General features: G+C 42.5%; 1 protein-coding gene across 1 annotated transcript in view; it reads right to left on the bottom strand.

Moving 5' to 3' along the window:
- The window catches only part of cntn4 (contactin 4), a gene marked incomplete at both ends in the record, with an annotated part of 203,519 nt that overhangs the window by 132,158 nt on the left and 47,658 nt on the right, over positions 1 to 23,703 (bottom strand). The window contains 2 exons of the mRNA XM_083892325.1: positions 2,506 to 2,681; positions 16,895 to 17,027. Coding sequence (XP_083748451.1) covers positions 2,506 to 2,681; positions 16,895 to 17,027 — 309 coding nt within the window. The remainder of the gene's footprint in view (positions 1 to 2,505; positions 2,682 to 16,894; positions 17,028 to 23,703) is intronic.

Here is a 23,703-nt window from a genome sequence, read left to right as displayed (position 1 = left end):
ACAGCAAGTCTGGGAACCTCTTTGTGAATGGGAAATAGCACTAATAACATTTATCCGAGACAACCCTACACTGCACTACAAGTCCATACCAATCTTTGCAAAAAAAAAGTGAGTGTACACATAATTTTTTAGTGTGTATACGTTTGATCGATGAGGGCCAACGAGTGTGTTTTGGAAGTGTGTGTCACAGAAGTATAATATTTCCTCCTGACTCCCTGCAGCAGCGGAAAACTCATCTACTATATTTCCTTTAAATTTTCTATGAAGAATTACATGACACTTTCCAGTAATACCAGTTGACCTTTGAATTATTCGCTTGAACCTTCACCATTCAATCACGGTGCAGAGTTAATTAAGCTACACCAAGAGTAATAAAGAAGATAGATGACATGCGGTCATACATGCACATCCCCACTCTGTGACAACCGAAGGCTGTATAAGGTCAGGGCCTAACAATTGATTGATCTGTCATCTTATCGTTTTGGAAATCCACCAGCAGAACCTTATTGTGGGATTGACTCCCCACTCGTTCAGGGCACCAAAAACAAATGACCTGAGACATATTGGTGGCCTCTTCTTCCAAACGCGAAAGCTCAGAATCTAATCTGAGTCGGCGATCACTCGGTCGCTGTTAATGCCATCATTTATGCTTGTCCGATAACTGCCACGTACAGTAGGCACTTATTGATTTCAGAAATATGAAGTCCAGACGATGTCAGTTATTAGACTCATTGGTCTAACAGTCTTATGATCGTGATGGTCAGAAATCGCAAAAAAAAAATAGTCATTAAAAACATTAATCCACGAAAGTAGTAGTGCTTTAGTAGACATTGCATTTAGGAATGATTACTGAATGGTTATGTGAACATAGAACTGATAATAACATAACAGGCATTTGAAAGTGCAAAGGAGTACACGATTATGAGGCACTTTTACTTTAGATCTTCCAGTTTTATACATCTAGTACATTGCTTTTGGACGGCAGTTAAAGCTATAGAAAAAATATAATCAGCACCTAACATCTCATGAACTACCCAGCACTATAGAAACTAGGCAAAATAGCTCCATTTACAGCAACTAGGCTGAGTTGATAATGTAATAGTGGATATAAAAATGGATATTGGGTCTAGAAGTTGAAGATAATGTGAAAGTACCTGAACCTGCAAGAGCAGTTTATGAAAAATTCATATCATAAAAAAAAAAATAAACACAGTTTTCCAGCAGGAACCAGTATCCTGCCCAGCACTAGTTTAATGTAATGTAACTAACTTATAAACACCAGTAATATGAAATATATTAGATTTTTGAAGGAACTTACTCAACACTGGTCGGAAACTCACAGAGCCCACAAGACATTTTATAATTTATATCAAAAATTATGCAGGGCTCTCTTTCCAGCCTTTAAAACTGAAGTGTGTAATGTTAAAATTATAGACAAATATCTTGTACATTCAAATCATATCCTGCAGACCCTTACATTCAGTGAGTCGTGTTTGTGGCAAACCGATGAATGCATTTCTCACTTTCTTTTAGCTGCATTGTTACTCTCCACTTACTCCTGAGGGAAATATCTGGCTCTTAACTGGTGAACAGCTTCTTTGTTTTTTGTTTTTTTTTCCAGCACATTGCTGACACTGTCTGTGTGATGTCTGCTGGTGTTTATCTGGGAATGAGGTAGATGAGAGACCAGAGTTTCAGGCCATAAAAAACTAAACAATGAAGCTGGAAGGCACTAAAATACTCTGCTGAGCAGAAGGAAGAATCAGGTGGAAATTCTCACTTGGTTTGTCAAATTGAGAAAGATTTAGATTTAGAAACCGGGTGTTAATTCAGTGAGATTTAGTTAATGAACTGTTACTTATTCACCAATTCAATACTTACAGAGCAACCCTATTACTCATTTGAGCTAAGTTACCAGGCAGAAGTGACTCATATCCAATTTGTTTTTCCATTGTGACTTCAGTATGTGGTCCAATCAGATGTGACTTATATATAAACAATAAAAGTGTCAACTAAAGCCACATATGACTCTGTGTTTAATGTCAAGATAGACAGAGACAACCTGGTGGTTAAGAAGCTTGATGGGATACATTATTATTGTCCCCACCCACGACTGTGCTGCTGCTGTATACACACAAACACTCCCTCAGTCATTTTCAGAGGAAGAACAGACAATACAAATAATGTGGATGTCTATTGAAAGACTAAACAGAGACAGAATAATCAACAGTCAACAGTAACAAACATCACCAGAAGTTACGCACGGAAGTTTGAAATAGAGTATTCCACTGCTTAGCATTGATAAACTTTGATTTTTAGGTTTTCCGTTTTTTTTTTTCATGTTCATGTTTGATCTGCAGTGATGACTCATAGGGAGCTCATACCTCCCGAGGAAACCAGAAGTCACACTATTCTGCAGAAAATAGGTGTAACTCTAGCAGCTGCTTTTTCACACACAAATGTACCTACAGAGACAGAGACTGAAACAAATAAATTGAGACTCACATGCAAAGGTTAGACTGGCCTCCCTGCTGACGATGGTCCCAAAAGAGTTGGAGGCGAGGCACTGATACGTTCCTGCATCTTGGTCTTTGTTAAGATGGTTGATTCTGAGGTTTCCTCCTGAGAGGCTGTAGTGAGATCCAGATTTGGGGCTGATTTCTGTGCCATTCAGTTTCCACCTGAAGAAAAGACAAAATGACATGAATGGAGACAGTCTAACGTGTAAATGAAGAAATCTAATATTGTTGAGTGTAAAGCGGGTTGATGGAAGCTTTTCAGACTACAAGCAGAGGAGCATGATTGGTGTATTTGATTGTTTTTCTACGAGAAAGAAATAAAACGTGGAGTGGGCCCTGAAATCATGCCCTCCAGCTTAGTGTTAATCTAAGCAGCACTGAACCTCCATGGTGCCAAGGACTTGACTCCCTGGGAATAGATAGCATTGCAGGCCATCCATCTTGCCAGAACCCAGTCAAAGTGCATAAACATGCTGCTTTATCATAATGGCGCAACAATTAAAACTAATGCCTGCAACCGTGCCTTCAGAAGCTCATGCATTCCAGTCATACGATTATCATTGGTGTTAAGAGTGATCAGCGAAGGGTATAATTCCCCTAAAAATGGCAACAGACTCTCCTATCTTTTCACACAGATGCACCTTATTAGAACAAAACACAGATGGGAGGAAAATAAGAAAAAAACACTTCCAAGACATAACTTACTTTCGACCTGGGCCAAAAAAGAAGAGCTCAGATGGTTGTAGTGTAGCCAATCAGTATTTAAATGACCCATTTTTGTGTTTGCTCAGTTAAAACCAAACTTTTAAAAACACATTTGAGTCCAACTAAAACTGTACAAAATCAAGTTAAACTGGGAGCTGAATGACTACTGCATGTATACATTCACCTGGACTATGTTCAACAGTTACCACACAGAGGGCCTGATTTACTAAAGCTTTGCGCGTGCAAAAACGTTTGCACACGCAGATCTGCGTTGATGCTGATCTACTAACAGGGCGCAACGAGGAGCGCGTCCCTCAGACGGGCAAAATAGCACTCGCAACCCATTTAGCGTTCTTGCCTTAATGCATATGCAATATGGGGCGTTTACACGATATTTTGCGTGTGATGGGAGAAGAAAATGTAAATATGTTATTTTAGCACGCGCAAAGTGATTTATCAAACCTGAAACTGATTGCGGTGCTTATTTCTGCGTCTATATTTAGCACGTTTGAAAGGCGGGTCTTAACTGGCACAGCGGTGCGCACACATGGCTGCGGTTATTTAAAGTTACATTATATTTGTAAATCAGGAAATTACGCTTTTTCCAGAGCAGCTCACAGATGAAACCAGGGACGGACTGGAACTAAAAAGCCGTTGTGATGATCCGCTTTATTTATTTATTTATTTACTTATTGACAAGAAAGTCACTCATCCATTGAAATTAGACCTATGTGTAATCTTCAGAGAAACAGCAGAACTCGCTCCCTGGCAGCTGTCAGTGAGCTGCAGGTGAGTCAGGAGGAGAGCGCAGCACCTTCTTTTTTTTTGTTTACGGCAACATACATAGTCCATAGTTTTCTTTGTTTGATACGTCAGGTAATGATGGAGCTGTCAGAAATACCGACGCAGGATTAAAATAATAATAATAATAATAATAAAAGGTCCTATGGACCCAGGGAACAAGGACGTCACATGCCTTGATCTCAGTTATCTGCTCATCGCAGAACGTCAGCTGTGCTCTCTGTTCAGTGGCTTCAAATTTCATTCTGCGCTTCCGTTGAGTCTGCTCTTTCTCCATGTTGACAACACTAGCGCAAAATCCTCATTTAAATAGGGCGGTCTTAACCACTTCTGCGCCTTTAGTCAATTGCGTCAGCAATCTTTGTAGTTCACCCACAAAACGTAATCCAGTAACAGGCGCAGTCTTTCTGCTCGCGCAAGCAATTTAGCGCTCGCTATTTGGAATCTTAGTAAATCAGGCCCAGAGACTTCAATAGAAGAAACCAGAATGCAGGGGAGGAAGACAACAACAAAGTCAAGACTAGGCATTGGAATATTACGTGATTTCACTATTAAATGTTATGATTTTTAACCAGAAAGGCTCGGCTTCACCAAGTGCTTCTGGTCACACTCTCAGAACAGAGTTTTTAGCACAGTATTTTCTATTTTCCGACAGTTCCACAGTAAGGAAAATGACACATATCAGGTGTACGTGGAACAATGGACCACACACTTGCCACCTGACATTGAATACATGCTGCATGGCTATATTAGCTCAACAATGGCATTGTTTCACCATAAAAAGCTTAAGTCTAACGACAGTCAGGTATGGCAGTATTTTGGATATGAATGAATGATCGGGGGTTTGTTCAAGGAGATGGTCATATCCAAGCTGAAAAACAGTTGCTGCTACAGGATAGAATGTATTGCAACATGTTCAACATCACCATCCAAATGCATGTGATCATATAAAGGTAGCAAACTAAGCTCAAGCGTCACTTGCAGTCAACATAGTAGAGGTGGATAAGAGGAAACAGAATGTACAAAGGCATAATGTCATCCACTTTAGAGACAACACAGTAAAAATCTATAATTAACAATGCTTTATTGTGATTTAATTGTAGTGTAATGTCAGATAAAAACACACAATTAATTATAATCATAAAGCCATGTTTGTTTTTCCTCCGATAATTTAATTGTTGCATCCCTGGAGACAGAATTAATGCTCTGTCTGGCTTAAAGAATAACATATTTTGAAGTTAACGGCTGCTTTGTTCAGTGACACAATAGGTCAACAGGAAAATTGCCGCCTAACACTGACCAGCTGAAAGAAGGCATATTGCTACATATGTGAGTCAGACACTTCATTAAATAAACTGATTCCTTACCAGTGCTTGTATAATGGGACAGTATTTTTCCTCTACATCAACAGACAGTAGTTCAAACAAATGGCGCAATCAAGCTACAGTTGTCGCTACACTTAACTGTGAAACATAGAGAGCGATGTATAACCATCAAAGCAATAACGTGCACGTGAACATGAACAGAGCATTTTGTCCCTTATTTAATGCAAATCTGATTAGGGCCCAAAGCAATATGGCAGTTGATTATTTCTTTAAAGACACGTTCTGAACTCCCTTCTGCTTTGATTTTTCTTTTTTCTTTTAATTTTCACTCAACAATTTCAGGCTTAGCTGGAGAAAACAGTGGATTTTTTTTCACTTGGTAAAGAAAGCAGCTTTGATGTAGAGGAAAACAAGCCCCTTTGTACAGAAAAGCAAGTTGTGCAAAGCTGTTTTGTGCGGCGCTATCTTAACGCCTCTTGTTGTGCCAATTTGGTGCCTTTGAGGCATAAGACAATGCTGTTGTGTTATCACTATGGTACTTTCATCATGTGTTACATCTTTTACTGCTTATGATAAGACCAATTTACTTATTTTTGCTGATCAAAATCAACCCTGTACAATGTTGTGGCCACTGTCAGTGCAGAATCAACATACTATTATACACAAGTAGGAGCTGATTACATGAAACACAATGTCAGAGTGTGTTACTTACCCGCCTACCCACAGACTGAAGTGTCTCCAGAACAGCAGGATGTTTGTGGGTTGGACGCTGCCGCACTCACAAACTGCCTCTACAGACTTTTTTTTCTTTTAATAGACAAAATGTGCAGCACAATGGTCTTTCATGGCCTTTCTCCAGTTCAGTCATAAGTAAGTGCACACTCTCTCTGGAGCCTTATTGCTACATACAATAGAGAAAAGCCTGAGGGGGTGGGTTGGGGGGGGCTACACACTGGCTGCCTTCTCACAGGACCACAGCAGCGATTCATTTGCAGCACAGGAGCAAAAAAAAAAAAAAAAATCAGCATAAATGTTTTACATTCAAGGAGCTTCTTGGACTTGAATGAACAATGCAGAATGGACCGAGGGATGAAGCGAAGTGTTGGTCCAAACCTCAGTATTGGGCAAAGAAAGTGCCTTTTCCCCTTTCTCGAAGTGGATCCCATTAATAATGAATACATCTTTTTCAGGGTCGGAATTGCCCCACAGAAACTCTGGAAATTCTGAATTGAAACAGGTTTAATCAGGTGACAGGTGGAAAATGTTTTTGAAAAAGGTTTCTTGTGAGAGTTGTTGATCCGTTATCTTTATCTATGCCTTTCCGAAACATTAGACTTGAACTGCTAATTGAGCCGAGAAAATGTTTTGATGCATCGGAGTCTGCAGTCAGGTCTCATGCTTAAAAGGGCAAAGAATTTGACCCAAATAGTGGGACATAGTGGGAATTCCAATAACGTGCTACGTTGTGAATGCGTATGTAGGTGTTAAAAACAGTGGTCCTTAAAGGTAACTGCAAACGCAAAGATGCCATTGCTCTTCTGAGACAAATTGAATTCCCAATGGTAACCCTTGCTGCTTTAAGCCAATTAGGTAACATTGCTGAAGCCGCTAAGTGACAGATATTCAAAATATGAAACATTGAAACATCAAATAAATTGAAAACAGTAGTGCAACGAAGAGAAGAAACAGCATGGGAGGAACTTTGGATTCCCGAAATCGGGTATATCCACGTCTGGAGCAACAGATTACATCAAACACATGTAAACTAGATTATTTAATTATTCTATTTACAGTGATTTATGCTGGAACACAGGCCAGCGGTTCCATTTGTGAGGCACATGCTTTATGCAATCATGTAACAACAGGCCACACAGAAAGTGGCATAACACAGCACCATCTGGCTCATGAGGCTGTGAATGTGAGGCGGTCTGTTGCTTTTCTTGAGCCTGGTGCTTTAATGGGTTCATAAAAACATACTATTTTCTGAGGTGGATGACCTGCCCTACATAGAAACAGCCGAAGCTATGTTACGTAAGTGTAACACCACCCATGTTGTCTCTACAGGCTTAATTGCTGTTGTTGCTCTTCATCCACTGGTCAGGAATTAACTGGTCAGTAACGGCGAGACTCCAGTGAGAGTATGGGTTCATTCAAGGTTCAGCATGTAACATTAAGGCCCTGGTATATTTCCAAGCACCGTGTGCATGACGCAAATTGTGCCATCAACGCACAGGCAGCCCAGATTTTGTGCGTTGGGTGTGCGTGGACAGCACAAACTGAACTTCTACCCCACTAGTAGTCCGACTAGTCAGGAGAAACTGTGAAGTTTAACACGAGGTAGCATCACCTGTTACACCTCAAAATGACTGATGTGCTCATACACCTGCCTTCTTCTACGCAGCACATGTTGCAGTACGAAAGTAACACTGAACATGTCAATTTGACACCATTTTTAGTACAAGATACAATTGGGATTAGTGTTATATTTGACTTGTTGAATAAATAAATTTAGTGTTAACATAACACTAAAAGTTGAATATAAAAAGTTGAAATTATTCTTTTTGACTGTCAGACTGGTTTACTATGTATATTTTGCTGGTATGTCTGTATGTATTATGTATCTCCTTCAGCGGTTCACTTTTTTCCCCTCCTCTCAAGAATGCAAAACGCAAAACTGAGGCATATGTGGAGTGCTAACATCAGTGAACAGGTAACCTTTAATGTGGATCTGGATGGTTGAACAATTAATTGAAATGTTATCAAAATCGCAATATATATCCATACATATTGTATTCTACAGGCTGAAGAAAAACATCTTCATTCACTCACAGATCTGCACAAATATCATACAGTCCTCGTTTCTTTTTCAAATGAAAATGAGAATAATGATGTCAAAATTACCATTCCCTCTGATATCGCAAATCATATTGCAATCACAATTCCAGTCAACATAATCACAATTCAAAATCTTTCAGCCGTAGATCTGGATAAATGAAGAGGTGGCAGAGATGTGTGCCCTCAGAGCTATAGGTGTTGTCAGAAGTGTTTTTGACTCTGATTATCATTGTACATGTGCCAGTCAAAGTAATTAACAACGGTACAACACCTTTCACATGTGCTGGTGGGAGGATTTGTGAGCAGGATCCTGGCAAGGTAAATATTACCCTCTGTTTAAGTAACCCAGGAGCAAAGTGTTGCTATGATCATCCAATAATACTTTTTGACACAAGGCTTTCATCAGCATGAATTCACAGGGTTGGGGTTGTGTTAACCCTAACCACTAAAAACAAAGCATTTATATACAGTACTCTTATGTCTGAATATTTTATACAATAAAAGCTAGGGGTGGGGCAGTTTTCTAAAAAAAGGCTATTTAAGTTTTTACAAAACCCTTTGAAGGCCATGCTGAATTATTAACTATATGTATGATACTAAACTGCTTAAATGGTGTTTTGGCAGGAACTGTTCGCCTTTGATGTCAAAAAGAGCTAAAGACGACGCTACAACAAGGTGTGGTGAGTCAGTCTTGAGTGGAAATGAGTCTCTGTGGGAGTCAGTTTTGAAAAGAACTGTTCACAGCAGCAGGTCATCCCAAACAGAGACGCAAAACCGCAGTTTGAATCTTCTCAAAATGGAAGTAATACAGGTTGGTGTCCTGTCACTTTGCACTCATCATTCCTCTGCAGCATAATATTTTTGTGCTGTCACCTTTCTGTCACATCAGCTACTTTCACATTTTAATACATTACGATGTGGCTTTTGCAAACTCGCCCGCATATTCAGATTTAAAAGCAGGCTTTTGTTCTTGCAGAGTAGCAAAATGTAGTTTTGGCATGGAATGCTAAATGTTATCTTGTCCATTGCACAGCAACAGCAACAAAGCTTCATCATGCCTCATCCTGGATTAAATTTGTAGTTCCTTTGCTATTAGCTTGCTCACCAAAAAACCCTGCATAACGTTGCCTCTGTCATAATGTCTGTGTGTTGGGAACAAAAATTGTCTTTGTTTGCAATTTTGAACCATCTTCATTTGCCACACAAAACGTCCCCCATATGTGTTTTTGTATATATTTTTTAATTAGGTAAATATTAGTGCTGTCAAACGATTAAAAATATTTAATCGCGATTAATCGCATTAATGTCATAGTTAACTCGCGATCAATCGCAATTAATCTCACATTTTTATCTATTCTAAGTGTTCCTTGATTTCTTTTGTACCACTATTTTTCCTCATTTATATACTCTTATCAACATAAAAAAAGTGGATTGGCTTGCTTTGTGTAAATGTTATTTGCATATTTTGGCATATACTGTTGTCTAGGGCTGAACAATTAATCGAAATGTATCTAAATTGCAATACAAGTTACTGCAATTTCAAGACACAATATTTATAATATAATATTTGGTCAAGCCAAAATATAATTTTAGATGAATTATTACATTATTACACATCTTATTCTACAGACTGAACCACCCTGGCAGACAAACTAATCTATGTTACAGACTAAACTGGTGTGTGTAACGTGTGTGCGTGTGTGTGTGAGGAGCTGTGTGTGTGTGTGCTGTAGGAGGTACGAGAGGTACGTAGGTGAAGCAGGAAGTAATGTGTTGTTTACATTAGCGAGCCGCAGGCGAATATCACCGTCGCTCTGCATATTTTACGTTATTCCTCTCATTGTGATAGAGCCGCACAATAATAACAGCATCTGTGTATCACCCCCAGTTTTGTGAATAAAGAGCCGTTCTTTCCCGTGGTTTAATGTGTTGTTGCCGTAACGAGCTAACCCGAGCTAAAGGAGCTAGCGGAGAGGCGCTCGCCATCCGCTCAAAACGGAACGTTTACTCTTTAATTACGTGAGCCGACTACTCTTTGACCGGCTCGCGCAGCGTGTCTGATGTTTTGTTTCCGGTCTATCTAGATCCAGTGTGGTGTTGTAGTTGTTATAACGTTACTAGTTGACTACAAAGTTTGCTCGGCCAAAAAGAGCGTTAATCTCGCGATAAAAGAATTGACACAGTTAAAATGGGTTTGCGTTAACGTCGTTAATAACACGTTTAACTGACAGCACTAGTAAATATCAATTTTTTGGACAGGCCCAGTCAACAGCCTTGAGGTTCTCCACCATTGCTTTAAATAGGTTTTCGACCAAATTGGCATTCACCCCAATGACTGCATGCAGGTTTATTTTTTTTATTTTTATTTTTTACAGGTTTTGACCAGTGGGAATGGATTAGTAGTTTTTGTCTGTTTTTGTCCAATGTTTTTGTAGTTGAGTGTGTTGTGTTTCTGTGTACATCATATCATGCTTCAGAGGCTGGCACTGGATGTGGGCGACATTTTTTTCACACGTTCTCTAATTTACACTGATAACGCTGGTGTTGCTGAGCTGTACTTTTCACATTTGTCGCCTTATTTTTAACAGGCTGATATGAGAGCAGCATCCATCTTGTCATCTGACTCTCGTAGGAATGCCAATAAGTATTTTTGCCAAAAAGCTGATCTTTTCCTCTGACACAGAATTAGACCGACTTGAGGACATGAGGTGTCAAAATGTCCTAAAGAAAGCATGTGTGATGATGTGTATTTATATCAGCCTTGTCTACAAAGCTCAGCAATTACATTTTAACCACTTATAGAGCTTATGGCTAATAATGATGAAATGAGGGTGATGATAATTCCTGTTTATGGATGTGTTTAGGTTTAGCGACAGCGAGTAACCTCTTGTTAGCCATTTAAGCTCGGAAAAGATTGAGGTTTTTCTTATAGTGCCCACATTCTCTCAGTTAAATACACAGAGTCTCTGATAAAAAAAAACAACACTAACAATCAAAATAAACATCTTTGGTTTGGTGTCAAACTAGCTTGGAACTGTGGTCCGAGGCTTGATAGACAATTGCAATATCTCGCCTATTCCCTCCATAGCTGTGAATAAAGTCACTATTCAAAGCAAAGCAAAACAAAAAAAGTAACTTAAGTATCCATCAATACCAATATGATTACGATGCAGTCTTTTTTATCCCTTTCAGACAACTGAGAAGTTAATAAGACGTTTGTGCTGATGCATTTTATTAATCTGGGTTATTACGTGTAAAGCTACAACCGCAATATTGAAATAAATCCAGCTAAAAGCAGCTCGGCTATTAATCTAAATTAATTACATCAATCACCTTTTGGCTACTACACTATAAAATATATTTCAGGTCAAATTAATTTTGACAGATGAGTCATTGACTAATAAACACTATAGGCTTTCAGGTCCATCTTAGCATAAGAGCACAGTCTCATATGATGTGCTTTTACAAGACAAATAAATGCTTCTGTGTTCAATTAAAGACGGTTCATAACATCGCCCCATCCAGTGAGAACAGGTAGGTCCACTTATGTTGAGGAGCAACAGGTAAAGGTCTTGGTAATCATTCTGGCAACTTCAGCCACTAGGGGCCAGGTTAAAAGACAGCCACCTTTAAGACATGGAAATCTCTGGCTTAAGACTCAATACACCTCACTAAGCCACTAATCCTACTTCATCATAGACACTTCGGATCTATTAAAAGATTTTTGCCAAACCACTTCAGTAGATGTGATTTTTGTTTGTTTGTTTGTTATGTTTTGCTATTATGAAACCGTTTCCCCCCCTAATTAAAGAAAAAAAAAAACTGTCTATGTTTTGTTTTGTTGTCTGGGTTTAGTGTAGACAATATTGAACATAAATCTTTGCTCCCGGCATTTAACGTAAACACTGCAGCTGAAGCTGTCACAGGTTTTGTCGTTTGATGTGCAATTAATGAAACTTTGAACACAACTCAGCTGCTGCAGCACAAACCGAGGCAGCAGCCACTCTGACGGGACTGCACAGCGACCTTGACAGAAACCAGCAAATTAGGTCATCCTCTAAGCTGGATCAATCCCAAGTATTAAATGTACCAATCCTTCCAAATCTCACACCAGCAATTTCAGTGAGCAAACATGATTGACTCAAACTTTTACTTCCCACAAATTGCGCTACACAAACACCACAGCCCTCCAATAGACTGATGGTCCAGGCGAGCGGGAGGTAAAGCGGGGAGGGCTCTTTTAACTCTGCAGGAGAAAAATGTTTGTGCTGGGAGCATGCAGAGCTTTGCATGCTTTCCCAGGCTACGCATAATACATGTTTTAGGCAGGGAGTAGAAGAAAAATATCCACCACTAAATAGGATTAATCACTTTATTTTGATAGTCCATTTTTGACTCTCTATTAGAATTCAACTGGAAGTCTCAAACACACAAATAACCAGACAACACTTTTTTTTTATTTATACCTACTGTTCTCAACTGTTTTTCACTTTAATTTGATGGTCCTGACACACATTTACATAATTATGGACAATAATAAAAGTCTGTTTATTGTCAACAGAGATGTCAACTAATCTATGATTTGATGTTCACTTCTGAATCTGTAGACCAACACTGAAGCACAACTCATCTATTAATTTGCTGATCACTACTAGAGAGCCAACAATGGACGATCAAAATAAAGAGTTACCAATGCGGTTAATTCTGTCCTTTAAACCTGATCGCCTCTGGCTTGATTTGTGAGGATGAACGAGCCTAGACTGTCTCACGATAATGCAATAAGAAGAGAAATCCTGGCACTAGTTGGAACCAGGATGAAAGGAAAACAGAACCCGTTTCTCAATATCCATATTGGTGTGTAGTTGTCCGTACTTGCGTACTCCTGTACTTGTGAAAACGCCATCAGCCTCTATCCAAGTTCTGTTTCAATTCTCAAGAACGCGAGCAGTGAGTACGGTTCTCAAGTGTTCTCGCACCGCAGCAGAATGCATTTCGGCGGAACAGAGCAGGATAAAATACAAATATAAACCTGAAATAAATATTTTTTCTGCCCCGGAACACAGTTTTAAATACATTATATATACACACAGATATATTATATGTATGTGTGTGTTTGTATGTGTGTGTGTGTGTGTGTATATATAGTGTACATATATATAAGTCTAATATATATATTACTCTACGCTGCTCTAATTAATCTATTTTCCACATGGTACTGTATATTTTAATGAAAATGAATTAACACATTAAGTTAAATATTTAATATGTGAAAATAACAACAATATATATGCATTTATTAAAAGTATTTTATATGATCATTCGTCAACACTGTAGGTGGCGGTAATGAGGCTTAAGTGCTTGGCGCCAACCGCCATTCAAACAGTAGAACAAGGAAGTACACCGCTGTTCCAATTGAAGAGATCGTACTCGTGTACTCCCGTACTTGGGCATTGAGAAAGGGCCAGAATCTCAGGACATGACTGCAACAGCCATGTCAGAATATGGACACTGCTTTGTCTTCATTTTGACTGTGAAGTCACAGATGGTATTAAAAGGCCTCAATATATGTGAGAAAAAGAACAGAGTTGAACTGACCATCAGTGCAGCTGCTCCCCTGCTGCTTCGTCACATTAGACCCTCGCTGGCTTCTAGTTTTACAGCAGAAGCAGAGTGTGGAGATTAAACTGTCGAGAATGAGAAGAGATTCTGAACAGATAAGTAATCTCTGTTGTGCACTTCATTGTTGTGACTCATGACTGAGCCTGAGCAATGAGTAATTTTAACTGTGCTGACTGAACATCCCTTAAGCTTGTGAAACTTTCAGGAGAACCACTTAACTCATGAATAACTACTTTTAGGATCTCTTGGAGATGTTTTTATATCTTAATATTATACAATCGTAAAAAAATGGATTAAAAAGATAAAACTACCTCTTCTCTTGGATCCCATGTTTGGTACTATTATCACAACCTTGAGTGCCAATATCAGTTTGATGCAGTTAATACAACTTTTAAATTACCAAGCTTTTAACGACACCTTTGTGCTGATACATTCACCACGATTGAACTATTAACTACTAACTATTTTGAAAGCAGATATTCTGCTCTCTCTAAGAACAAAATAAACAGCCCACAGTTTTACAATCTGTACTTAATGAAGCAATGTACAATTGGGAATTTGATGTTCTTCTTTTCCTGACATACGATCCAGTGAATTTAACCACTATCAGACCAAAACCCATACTGAATTTCCTATCATATTGTCTCATCCGAAAGAAAAAAACCAAAACAAAATGTGAAAGGATATTTCAATACTGTCTGAGATATTACTGTCACAATAAATCGATCAAAACAATGTCACAATCTCGACCTTCCAAAGCAAAGGTGGAATCAAGGATTTGACTGCGCCCCCAGTGTGATGTCCTGCTAGGGTGTCAGAGGGGAGAAAAACAGTGTTGTGGTTGTAGCCATTGTAGCACGACGACACGTTACCTCCTCCCGGATAACTCAACGCTCCTGCCAACTAATAGTAACCATGGCAACTGCTGATTTGGGGGGACACATCGACAAAATGCCATTAACTCAGGCAACTCTTCTGCCCTCATATGGAGCAAAACCTTAAAATTCTACTCGCACACTCAAGTGATAACTAGCGGTACAGGCGTGTTTGTAGTGTGTTTGACACGCAACCTTATTCAGTGAATAAGAAAACCCTGGATTTAAGCATTTAATTAGTGTACTGAAACCAGAAGGTGTTGCCTTCCATGTATGATAACAACCGGATTGCCGGACCTTCAGAGCAACACAGAGTCACATGACTCTCTATGACTTCTCTTCTTTTTACGGTTAGTTACCAACTGACTGCTTATCGTCTTTTGTATGTATTGATTTACATTTGAAAATGATGCCTTAGTGTGGTACATTGCAAACAAATGATGGATATTATATCACTCCATGTAGACCTCAAAATCAAAAATCAAATCAAATTGCGGATTTGGATAATCGGGACACCCCTAAATATTACAGATGTAATGTCTCTTATTTCTTAACCCTGACACCATTGATCCTATTACGTGTAGGGTGATTTGAAAACAGAGTAAAATCATGCACTGATGTCTTTGATTGAGGTTCAGGGCATAACCCGATCCCTGCTTTTTTTGTATGCCCTTAATTCTCACAATTTGGTGAATCTGTACAATGAAAAGTAGCTGCATGAGCTACTAGCAGTCCCTATTACCATGTTAGTCACAGTAGTGCAGCAACAGGATAGAGGCAAATCAGGCAACGGCCTTGGGCCCTAAGCTGAAAGGGGCCCCCAGGAACAGCTGCTTATTCCACAGCAATTTTGTGGGAAATTAATTTTAATGATCGGTATTGTACAAGAGACTACAATGAGACCATGGTTGGAAATCCCCTAATTAGGCCCAATGCCACCAGCTTGCCTCGGTTCAGTTCAGTTGAAATGCCCCTGGTTACCCATTGGCAACAATAAACTACTTCACTTTTAGTGCAGATAATGATGATTTAATGGTGGCAGCCCAAGATCTACTATAAGCAATCAGAATGTGTATCATTTAGACAGTATGTTTTATTATGGCCAACATTATGGTCTGTAATAGTGACACACACAAACACATTGGGCTGGGCACTGTAGATTCAAGAGAATGTTCCACAAATAGTTAAATATCTTATGTTAGGGATTACAGCTGCAGATTAATATACAGTATGTATTCATTGCAATGTATATTTGAGAATGACTCCAACATTACTATGTTCCCATGTTTTAACGTAAGGGATGATGTAGTTGCCTAAGATTCATTTATAATTGGTTGTATTATGTTTTAGAATTTATTTTGAATTTTTTAATATTTACTTGCATATTTTAAAGATTCTGGTTAACCTTTTTATTGTGGTGTTTTATGTGACACTATAGCCGAGGAGTTTGCTACCACACACCATCCAATAACCTGTTTAATCCTGAGTTTAAATAGGTTTTTGACCAGTTTAATCAGCATTTGTCCCCTAGTCAAATGACTGTGCAATACACACAGGTTTTTATTGGCTTTGACTTGGATCACAATTAGGGGCAGTTCACAGGCAGTCCCTTAAAACACATGAAACATTATGGGAAGATGCCAGAGGTGTTTTTAACCAAGGCGCTAAACTCCTGCCGCGTCCATTGTTACTAAGCAACTAAACCTGGGAGCTGCAGAGACGACCAGGCTCACTGAATTAATAAGAACATTAAACCAAGAAAAATCAAAACAAAGACAATGAATTATTAGCACCACATTTCCCTCACAGCTGCTTTGCGCGTCTTAAAAAAACAAATGTGTTTGTGTTCATACTGATTCACTACTTTGGAAGACGAACCACTGGTAATGTTGGTTAATAGTGATAATTGCCTTTCTGAGGCGAGTTCACTTGCTAATTTTAGAGTGAAAGAAGGTTTATTGACTCAGTTGGTAAAAACTACACAACAGGATTTGAGGGAACGGAACAGTTCTCTCTTATTGGCATTCACAGCTGCCAAAAAACAAGACTATTGGAAGACAAGATGATGTCATGTGCCAGGGATTGTTTGTTTGAATCTGAAGGGTGTTGACATTGTCAGCTCCATAAAAGCCAGCAGAATCAGTGGAGAGGAGAAAATGTGCAGGGGGCTGAGGGTAGGGCTGCAACAGATGCGGCGCCGCAGTCACACACTCACTGGTACATCGGAGGTGGGCTTGCTTGGGCTTCGCAGCTGAACACCACTTCCCTGGTCCTCTCCAGGTTTTCCACGGGATACACAATGCTGCCGGGCTGCTTGGTGAAGACAGGACTCTGCAGGACACTGCTCTCTGTAGGAGGACACAAAGACAATGCGGCCGTTGGGTACAAAGTCAGACAAAGGCCTTTTTGTAAAACAGCCAATTAGTCTGTGGCAGAAATAGGGTGATGCCCCGTGTTAAGTGTTACCAAGGGCAAAACCACAAGCACACCAAACATATCAATTTGAACAGCCTGTCATGACACCGTGGCACAGGGACAAACATTTTGAAGTGAGGCTTGTCTGAGCCAGCTATTTAGGTGGTAAGAGGAGATAGAAGCTGACTGATGTTGAACAACTGTCTGAACAAAGGCCTTCATTAACTTCTGTCAAGATGCTTTTATTTGTTCACTTATTCATTCATTTGTCCAGCTATAGCAGGATTGTGTGTCCATGCAGGGCTGTAATCAGCTGCTTTCAAGTGGTTAGAGCTCTTAGACGGTGAAACATCTCACTTCCTCCATAAAAGCAGCCAATAACTCAAGGTGTGCTTCCTTGTGTGTATGTGTGTGTGTGTGTGTATGTGCAGTTCATGGTGGTTGCCTTGCATCTAATCTTTTGAAAATTGCACAAACTTGTTCCGGGTCCCATTGCAAACATTTTTTGAAAATGTCATCCAAATTCGTCTGAGACTTTTTCGAGTTATGTTGCCAACAGACAGACAAACAAACAAACAAACAGAAAGACAGACAAACTAACAAACTCTGGCGAAAACATACCTCCTTGGCGGAGGTAAAAAAAACTTAATATTTGACTAAATTAAGGGACAATTCTGCAAATATTTTACAATGAAAGCCTTTTTGAAAACAGAAATGGTGTAGAGTGCTTTTACTTTGAAACTGGGACAAAAGGTGTTTTAGATATTTGTCACATCACTGACCACTGGAGCTGTATTCTAAGATAATTTTCACCATCTTTTTGACTGCAAACTCTTTGCAGGACACAGAGAAAATAGACAAGAGCCCAAATCTTTAGATGAGCAGAGAGACTCATTGTGGCAGCACTAATCTGACATAAGAGAAACATAAGTGTCGACATGAAAATCAAAGATGCACTGTGATGTGCAGACCAGGCAAACCAAAACATTTATAACCGCTGTGTGTCAGAACTAAATCCCACCTGAGTCAAATTGCTGGCAATAAGATTACAAATTACTCGATTCAGTCATGAACTTATAAATAATCTTTTCCAGAACACCACTGATGTCAAAAGTGATATTAACCTCCATTATGCTATATATTTTGTTATAAGTGAATTATTGTCTTATACATTGAAAACATTAATACCTGAGAAATATCCTCAAAGTAAAAATTAGATATTGTTTTAGCATAGGAACTGAAATCATCTCAGGACGTATGTCCACATGCATGTGCTATTATGCATACATGGTGGATGATTCATAAGTTATGCAAAGACACAAGAGAAAACAACTCGAACAAAAACAGGAAGAACAAAATAATCACAGCGATAATGGGAGGTTAAGGTGAGCCGGATCTTGTGGGGCTGCAGTTTGGAAAGCGAGTTCCTGGCTAATGCTCAAAAACAGAGGTGGGCGGGACACCAAAGGACATGTTCATAAGGTTCATGGGGAAGTTGTTGCCGATCCACAGAATTATGATCACCAAAAGACCTTGGGCGTTTGAGTGTTTCTAAGTAGACTGAGGTTATTCCACTGCTACAATGAGCCCACTGTAGTCCACTTCTGCTCGCTGTTTGTGTTGATATTGTAATCATTTGTTCATTTGTATGCAGAGTGATTCACAGTGGAGAGCCTATTTTAATAATCTTTATTCTAATTGATCTATCTTTCATCCACCTATCTGACCTAATTTACACACGTCTACTAATGGTTATGTCTATTAACCTGTTATGTCTATCCGTCGATATTATATGTAAAGGAAATGGAGAGAAATACATATTTGTGTACGTTTCCGCAGTCTACACTGGAATGGGAAGATTAATATTTAGTGACATGAGGATAGTAGCTGTATATGTATGAGTATAGTATAGTATCTCAGCCAACTGTGGAAGATGGGTATTCCCACTGGTTGTGGTATAGCCGAGTCATTGAAATGGTGTAAATCAAGACCATTATTTTCCTCATTTTACATTCATGTTTTGGACAGCTTTCCGTGAAAACCCTGCCTCGCCCCGAATAGCCCCCTCATGTGCAAATGTGCTCTGCTGCTGCCGCTCTGAACTGTTTGCCTGTGTTCAGTCAGATATTCTGCTGCTGCACAAATGTCCCACACTTCAATCTGACTCCTTCTCCTCGCTCCCTGGCTGCTTTTGTGCGATTCCAAAACTTTTCTCAGCTCTCAGGGCTTGGATTTTCATGAAATAACCCTATCAAAATTCCACAGCCAATAGAAAGACATGCAAGTGTGAGGTTGGCGACTGCCTCATTGCAGGCAGTTGCAGCACATAGCACGGATTTCAAGTATGCATAGTTGTATTTTATTTCAAATGGTACAAACTTTAAATTCAACTGGCAGACATATTTGCAAGAACATCCATGACAACTGTTGCTATAGGGAAGAAAAAAAAGACAAAGACGCTGACGTGTTTCATTTTGTCTGCATTTCACTGTATATTAATGGGAAATTGGGCAATGAACACATGGACAGGGAAAAAAGTCCGGGAAAGTGTGGCGACATCAGTTATATCTGCATATTCACAGTATGAAATGAAGGGAAACAATGAGCTGTTTCACAAATATTATTCAAGATTATTTTAATTTAAGCAAAAATGAACATTAAGGCAAGCTTTGCAAACATTCTGTAGGAGAACAAACATACACATACACATTTTATACACACACACATATATATATATATTGTGGCAAGACGAGGAATGAAGAGACGCAGGTGAGTTTAACCAGGTTTATTGCCAGAACTCAAACAGCACATGTGCCTGGAAAACAGGGATAACACTTCCTGACCCACAACCCACTGGGTGAGAAGACACACCCCTCAGTGCCCGCCACACAGCCCCCCCCTGAACACCCAGAGGGAAACCCCATGGCAAGAGTCAGTACCTCCTAGGAGGCTTAACCAGCCTGCCAAACCGATTACGCCACCCCACGTCTGAAACCGTAGGGGGGCGACAGGCAGGAGAGACACCATCCACAGCAGACTCTAAATCAGGACACACAACCGGAGAAGACATATCAGGGGCCACTAAAGGGGGACGACCCCGACGGGGAACCAGGGCCGGCAACACCTCTTCCCCGGCCATTGAATGAGCCGGGTTGAGCCTATCCACCGACACGCGCTCCCTACGCCCGCCCATATCCAGCACAAAACTTTTAGAGCCCGCCTCCAGCACCCTAAACGGGCCATCGTAAGGGGGCTGGAGGGGCGAACGGTGAGCGTCATGGCGCACAAAAACAAAACGAGCCGACGCGAGCTCCACAGGCACGAACTCCAACTCTCAGGCAAAAACTCCCCTGGAACACGGAGTGGTTGACCGAGGACCAACTCCGCAGGTGAAGCATCCAGGTCCTCTTTAGGAGCCGAGCGCAACCCGAGCATCACCCAAGGCAAACGATCCACCCAGTTAGCATCCGAGAGCGCAGCACGCAACGACGCCTTCAGCGACCGGTGAAAACGTTCACACAAGCCGTTAGTCTGAGGATGGTACGCGGTAGTACGGTGAACTTGTGTGCCCAGAGACCTTGCCAGCGCTGACCAGAGTTCTGAAACGAATTGAGAGCCTCTGTCAGAGGTGATGTCCGACGGGGAACCGAAACGCGCGACCCAAGATGAAAGAAACGCACGCGCCACATCTGCAGACGTCGTGGAGGACAGAGGAACCGCCTCTGGCCACCTGGTCGTCCGATCCACCATTGTGAGCAGGTGTGTAAAACCCTGGGAGGGAGGCAGAGGCCCCACCAGGTCCACATGCACATGGTCAAAACGCCTGGCCGGAATCGAAAAAGGCTCAAGAGGCGCCCTAGTGTGTTGGTGAACCTTAGCACGCTGACACGCCACGCACGTGGCCGCCCACTCCCTGACCTCCTTGCGCAGGCCAGGCCAGACAAACTAAGACGACACCAGCCTCACCGACGCCCGGACTCCCGGATGAGAGAGCGAGTGAACCAAATCGAAAACCCGACGGCGCCAAGCAACCGGCACGACCGGGCGGGGGCGGCCGGTGGAGACGTCACAAAGGAGGGCGGGACCACCTTCCTGCACCACCGCCTCTTCTAACTCGAGACCGGTACCAGCGGACCGAAGTGCAAGAATATCCGGGTCACCAGGCTGATCGGCAGCCATCGCAGAAAAATCGACCCCGAGATGCACAGGACACACCAGCACACGCGACAGGCAATCCGCAACCGGGTTCGCTTTACCCGCCACATGCTGAATGTCCGTCGTGAACTCGGAGATGGCCGCCAGGTGGCGCTGCTGGCGAGCAGACCACGGCTCTGTCACCTTCGCCATTGCAAACGTCAACGGTTTGTGGTCGACATAGGCTGTGAAAGAGCGGCCCTCCAACAGGAAACGGAAATGGCGCGTAGCGAGGTACAACGCAAGCAACTCCCGGTCAAAAACGCTGTACTTGCGCTCGTTGTCCCGCAAACTACGGCTAAAGAACACGAGGGGCTGCCACGCACCCCCCACACGCTGCTCGACCACCGCCCCCACGGCCACGTCCGACGCATCGGTCGTGAGAGCAATGGACGCCCGAGACACGGGATGCGCCAGGAGCGCCGCGTTGGCTAGGGCAGACTTAGCCCCGTCAAAAGCCCGGATTCGTTCGGCGGTCCAGTCGACCTGGTCGTTGGCCTTCTTCAGTCTCAGGGCCCCGTATAGTGGCTGCAGGAGGTGGGCCGCACGAAACAGGAAACGGTTATAGAAGTTCACCATGCCCAAAAACTCCTGCAGGGACTTGACCGAGACCGGACGAGGAAAGTTCGCCACCGCCTGCACCTTAGACGGCAAAGGAACCGCGCCCTGCGACGAAATGCGATGGCCTAAGAAATCGATCACTGGCAGCCCAAACTGACACTTCGCAGTGTTGACAATCAAGCCGTGCTCGTCGAGGCGCCGGAAAACCTGTCTAAGGTGAGACAGGTGCTCACCAGCCAACGGGCTGGCCACCAAAATGTCGTCCAAATAGACAAAGACAAACGCGAGGTCACGTAGCACCGAGTCCATCAGCCGCTGAAATGTCTGTGCCGCGCCCTTCAGGCCGAACGGCATACGCAGGAACTCAAAAAGCCCGAATGGCGTGATCACCGCGGTCTTGGCCACATCGTCTGCGCGCACGGGAACCTGATGATAACCACGCACCAGATCCACCTTAGAGAAAACCGTCATACCAGCAAGGTGAACCGAAAAATCCTGAATGTGCGGAATTGGATAACGGTCATGCGTGGTAATATTATTCAGACGGCGAAAGTCACCGCACGGCCGCCAAGACCCGTCCGACTTGGGCACCATATGCAGCGGCGAGGCCCACGGGCTGTTTGAACGCCTCACGATCCCCAAACGTTCCATGGTAGCGAACTCCTCCTTAGCTGTAGCTAACTTAACCATGTCGAGGCGCCGCGCGCGTGCAAAAACAGGCGGACCCACGGTAGGAATGAAGTGTTCCACGCCATGCTTGGTAACCGCGGTAGAAAACGCAGGCGTCGTCAGCGACGGGAAATCTGCCAGTAAACGCTGAAACACATCCCCCGACGCTGAGAAGTTAGCATGAGTTAACGGCCCAGAACCCCCCGTCTGACATGGGTAAGTAGCAAAAGACACAGCATCAATCAAACGACGGTTAGCAACATCCACCAGCAAACCATTAGCACACAGAAAATCTGCCCCGATAATGGGGACTGTAATGGAGGCTATCACAAAGTCACATTCAAAACTGCGTCCATTGAAACAAACATTCACAGACCTGGTACCAAATGTCTCGATAGAGGAGCCGTTGGCCGCACTCAACCGTGGGCAACCGCCACGGGCCGACAGGTCCGCCTCAGCCGGAGGGAGGAGGCTCTTCTGTGAGCCGGAGTCCACCAGAAACCGTCTACCTGACAGCGAGTCCTTAACAAACAGCAGCTCCTCTCGTTCGCCAGCGCCCACAGCTGCTACTGAGCGCTGGCACCGCCGTTTCCCGGAGCCTCGAAAGCACACGGAGGGACGCAGCGCCGAGCCTTGCCCCCGAAGCGCTGGTGGAAGAAACACAGGTCCCCCCGCCGTCTTCGGGTGGAGACTCCAGCCGTCAACACCGAAGCCGCGCACTCCGCCGTCGGCAGCAGGGAATCCGACGCCACACTCTGCACGGAGACACGTCTGGAAGTCAGCAGGACGCGGTCCGCCTCCTCAGCCAAACCGCGGAAATCGCCAGCAGCCAGGCACGGAGAATTTGCCAGGGACGTGCGCACCGGCAGCGGGAGCTGTCGCAGGAAAATATGCGGGAAAAGGAAACCGCCGTCCTCCGAGCCCAGCAAGGACAACATGGCATCCATCAGGTCCACCGCCGAACCATCGCCCAAACCGGGAAGCGAAAGGAGTTTGTCCGCTCTCTCCGCGGTGGACAGGCTGTAGCGCCGGAGAAGAAACTGCTTGAGCGCGGCGTACTTTCCGTGCCGCGGCGGGGCCCGCAGGAACTGCATCACACGGCGAGTGGACTGCTGGTCCAGTGCTGCGACCACCAAATAATACCTGGAGTCGTCTGCAGTTATCCCTCGCAGGTGGAAAAGTGCC

The sequence above is a fragment of the Microchirus variegatus genome (assembly GCF_963457635.1).
Source record: "Microchirus variegatus genome assembly, chromosome: 7".
Taxonomy (NCBI): domain Eukaryota; kingdom Metazoa; phylum Chordata; class Actinopteri; order Pleuronectiformes; family Soleidae; genus Microchirus; species Microchirus variegatus.
This window is presented reverse-complemented; position numbering and strand designations above follow the sequence as displayed.